The sequence below is a fragment of the Charadrius vociferus genome, unplaced genomic scaffold, assembly GCF_000708025.1.
Source record: "Charadrius vociferus isolate BGI_N301 unplaced genomic scaffold, ASM70802v2 scaffold1207, whole genome shotgun sequence".
Classification (NCBI taxonomy): Eukaryota; Metazoa; Chordata; class Aves; order Charadriiformes; family Charadriidae; genus Charadrius; species Charadrius vociferus.
The window spans coordinates 10,035-13,969 of record NW_009649209.1 but is presented as its reverse complement, the minus strand read 5'-3'; the positions used below and the strand labels follow the sequence as shown (position 1 = coordinate 13,969).

At 45.3% G+C, this 3,935-nt stretch overlaps 1 protein-coding gene across 1 annotated transcript in view; it reads left to right on the top strand.

The window, feature by feature from the left end:
* The window catches only part of LOC104289953 (protocadherin gamma-A10-like), a gene marked incomplete at its 5' end in the record, with an annotated part of 14,137 nt that overhangs the window by 1,974 nt on the left and 8,228 nt on the right, over positions 1–3,935 (top strand). Inside the window, one exon of the mRNA XM_009888985.1 lies at positions 2–226. Coding sequence (XP_009887287.1) covers positions 2–226 — 225 coding nt within the window. The remainder of the gene's footprint in view (position 1; positions 227–3,935) is intronic.

The following is a 3,935-nucleotide window of genomic DNA, read 5'->3' as shown; positions in this document are numbered from 1 at the left end:
CTCGCACTTCGTGGGCATCGACGGCGTCCGCGCCTTCCTGCACTCCTACTCGCACGAGGTGTCGCTCACGGCCGACTCGCGCAAGAGCCAGCTCCGCTTCTCGGGCGGCAGCTGCTGCGACACCCTGCCGGCCCGCCCGCCGCCCGACGAGCCCGCGCCGCTGCTCGGGGAGGACCCTGCCGCCGCCCGCCGCGCCGAACCCGACCCCGACCCCGACGCTCCCCCGGTGAGTTCCTCGCACCACGCGTGCTCCAAGACGCTTCCCTCTCCTGCTTCTCTGCCCTTTCCCACTTCTTTTATTCTGCGTCCCCCATAGCGTGGTTTAGTTGCAAGGAAGTCCACACCTCTTCCTCTCGGAAGATTGAGTTCTTGGTCTCAATGTTGCACTTGGTGTGGGAGAAGTGGGGCTGCTGTTGGCTTGAGCTTTGTTAGAGTGGCACTTCGTGTTTTTATCGTGTCGTTTCTGTGTTAGATTCTGTTCACTGAGCCAATCTCTCTCGTAGAAACACTCCTCTTTTACTTTTAGATCCTTGTTGTTTCTTCTGTGAGGTGTAGTGAGCAGACAATGTATCTTTGTCTTCCTACAGAGATGAGGAGATATCTATGTGAAGTCCGTGGGTGATCCTGGTGCATAGTGAAGGGAAATGATCTGGGCATATGTCAGCTTTCTGGATCTGTGGAATATTTAATATGATGTATTTTTCTGACTGTCCCATATGTAACTTTCATGTTTACATCTGTAAATACGAAGACTTCCACAGACACGTGTTTGTTTTAAACTGTCACTGAAAGAAATGCTCTGTCTTGTCACATAGACACGGAGAGAAGTCAAATACTATGAATGGTAAGGAGAAGTTGCATGTGCCGTATTTCTTTCAATGGAGTGTATTTCCAAATTTGGAATATCAGTTTTCAGTTCTGGACTGCGTAAAATTGGACTGGAGGTGTCTTGGTTTTTTGAGTTTTTTTGGTTAAGGTTTGAGAGTCTTCCAAATTGCCCAATGTGCTGTGGTTGGGGGATGGTATCTTTGAGTTGATACTTTGACCACTGGGTCTTTATTGGAGTTGCGTATCGCTTTTGCCCTTGAGAACATTTGACATTTTGTCAAATGAGTGTGATAAATAGAGAAATCTCTTTGCATATGTCCAGGTAGGGAGCCTTGTTCTCCGTAAGGTGAAGTTGTGCGTGCAGCTTTACTTTCAATGGTATCTGTCTGCAAAAGTTGCTTTTGTGTTGTGTGATGTTGGGGCAGGGTGAAAAATACTGTCTGTCCAGAGCCAGGGCATATGAAAATTATTTCTGGGGTCTAATTTGAAATGTCTGAAAGATGTAAAGATGGTGTAAAAGTTCAGTTGGTCCTAGTTGTTAGATGAGGCCCACAGTTGTGGTTCCATGCATTTTCCTCTTTTTTCGTGTCCAAGGCAACTACCTTGAGGAACTGTGGCTCTGGTCTTTGGTGTGAGCTCCTGTGTGAGCCTCCTGTGGACTTTTTATTAACTAGATACCGTTCTTGTGTGTACCTTCTAATCTGACCTACCTGGCACATCATCTGTATACCAGACATAATCTGAAACGTAAAGCTCTGATTCCTTCACTGCTTCTGGTTTCCGATTCTCACCTTGGTTTTTCTTTGGGTGTGGTTTGTTTGGGTTTTTTTTGGTCCAGGTCTGAATCTGCTTCTCACTGTGGCTGGTAACCCTTAAGACATTGAAAGACTTCTTGTATTTGCTGGGCTGGGGAAACAGTTTCCATCCATACCTTGAAGGTGTTCAGCTGTGAAGATTAAGACTTTGATAGACCTCTGTTTAGCTACTATGTCACTTAATTAAATGTTCTTTTGCCTGTGGCTGGCGTTTAGCCAAAATATAGAATATTGTCTGTGGTGCACATAACGGCTGTGAATGCAGAGCAAGGAGGGTAAGAGGCTTGCTCTGAACCATGAAAATAGGTCGTTCAATGTTTTTTTTAACATGTTTTTGACATGTTTTTCATGCCTGGTGCTGAGTCCTGTGCCTTTTTTTTTTTTTACCCTGGATTCCCTGTCCTGAATGATGATGCCGGTCCTCCAAGCATAAAGTATTTGCACAATAAACGTGCATATAGAACAATGATGCATGGGTAGAAGGCTCATAATTCCTGTGTGAAAGCTCCTTTATCCATCCATATTTCATTGGAACGTTGTGATGTAGAGTTTCTTCATAGACAGAATTACACTTTTTTTCAGGCCTTTGTTTCTTGCAAAGCCACACTTCACTTCAACATGTCTGGATATTACTTTCACTTTTGAAAGTGTGAGTGTGGTTTTGCAGCAATACCTATCCCTGTTAAGCCGTCAGGCAGCTGAAGATAGCCTAGGATGACTTAACTTGAGAAAGAGGCCTATGATAAGTGCTTACACTTACGAATTCATATTTATAAGTAGATGACCAGAAAAAAATAGCAGAAAAAAATGGACAATAGCTGATGACTCTTTCTTAAAATGACGCCCCCTACTATGTTGTCCAGAGGAAGACTTTAGGCTTGCACGTGTTCTTGAAACCGCAGTGATAACAAGGCTTAAGGTAAGAATAAGAAGACTTCCCAGTATCTTTCCCTGATGAGACTTTAACATTTCCTTGCCTTTCTGGTTAATTTTTTTTTTTCTCTTCCTGGTTTCCTATGTATGTAGGTTTAGTTCAAAGTAGTGGCATACCTTTATATCGCCACGTGTAGCTGCTGACCTCCTGGAGAGCGATTCTGTGGAAAGGGACCTGGGAGTCCTGGTGGACAACAGGATGACCATGAGACAGCAATGTGCCCTGGTGGTCAAGAAGGCCAATGCTTAAAAATACTGCAAGGGAGGGCACCAGGGGGTTGGTTACAGTCTTTTTTCAGTGGTGCCCAGTGACAGGACAAGAGGTAACAGTATAAACTTGAACAAAGGAAGTTCCATCTAAAAATGAGGAGGAATTTCTTTATTTGAGGGTGGTAGAGTACTGGCACAGTCTGCCCAGGGAGGCTGTGGAGTCTCCCACTCTGGACACAACCTGTTGTGCAACAGGTTGTGAAACCTGTTGGGGGTGACCCTGCTTTGGCAGGGGGGTTGGACTAGATGATCTCCAGAGGTCCCTTCCAACCCTGACTGTTCCATGATTCTGTGATTCTGTGATTAGTGCCTCTTGCTCATGCTACAGATTTTGTGGAAGGCAGGAGATGTGAGGTTATGAGTGTGGAATGTAGCATGTGATAAAAGAGGGGAGGAGATTCCTTTTTTGGTGTGATTGTGGTGCATTATATCCTTGTGATATGTTTTTGGTAATTCTGAGGGTCAGAAGCAAACCTGCCAGTTGTGTAGGTCTGGAGGGAAGAATTGGGGAAGGTCTGTTGGCAGGGGGCTGTAGCAGAACTGATGGTCAATTCCCTGCTTGTCATAGTTACCCTGTTAGGCACACAATTGTGGTACCATGTAATTTCAGTTCCTTCAGCTCAATATGTTTTTCCTTAGAAATATTATTGCACCTGATCCATTCATATCTGTCGCAGTAGTATCTGATATCACTAACACTGTCATCAATGAGTGTCATGGTTTCATCTGGGATGGAGTTGACTTTCTTGCTAGCAGTTGGTATAGTGCTATGATTTGGATTTGGGATGAAAATAGTGTTGGTGAAATGTTCTTGGTTGTGCTGAGCACTCAAGGCCTTTTCTGCTCCGCCTACCGCCCTGCCGGGGAGTAGGCTGGCAGTGCACAAGAAGTTGGGAGGGGATACATCTGGAACAGCTGACTGCAACCCACCAAGGGCTCTTCCATGCCATGTGACATCATGCTCAGTATCTAATTCTTGGGGAAGAAAAAGGAAGACGGGGACGCTTGGAGATATGGTTTTTGTCTTCCCAAGTAACCATTACATACGCTGGATCGCTTCTTTCCTGGAGATGGCTGAACACATGGCTG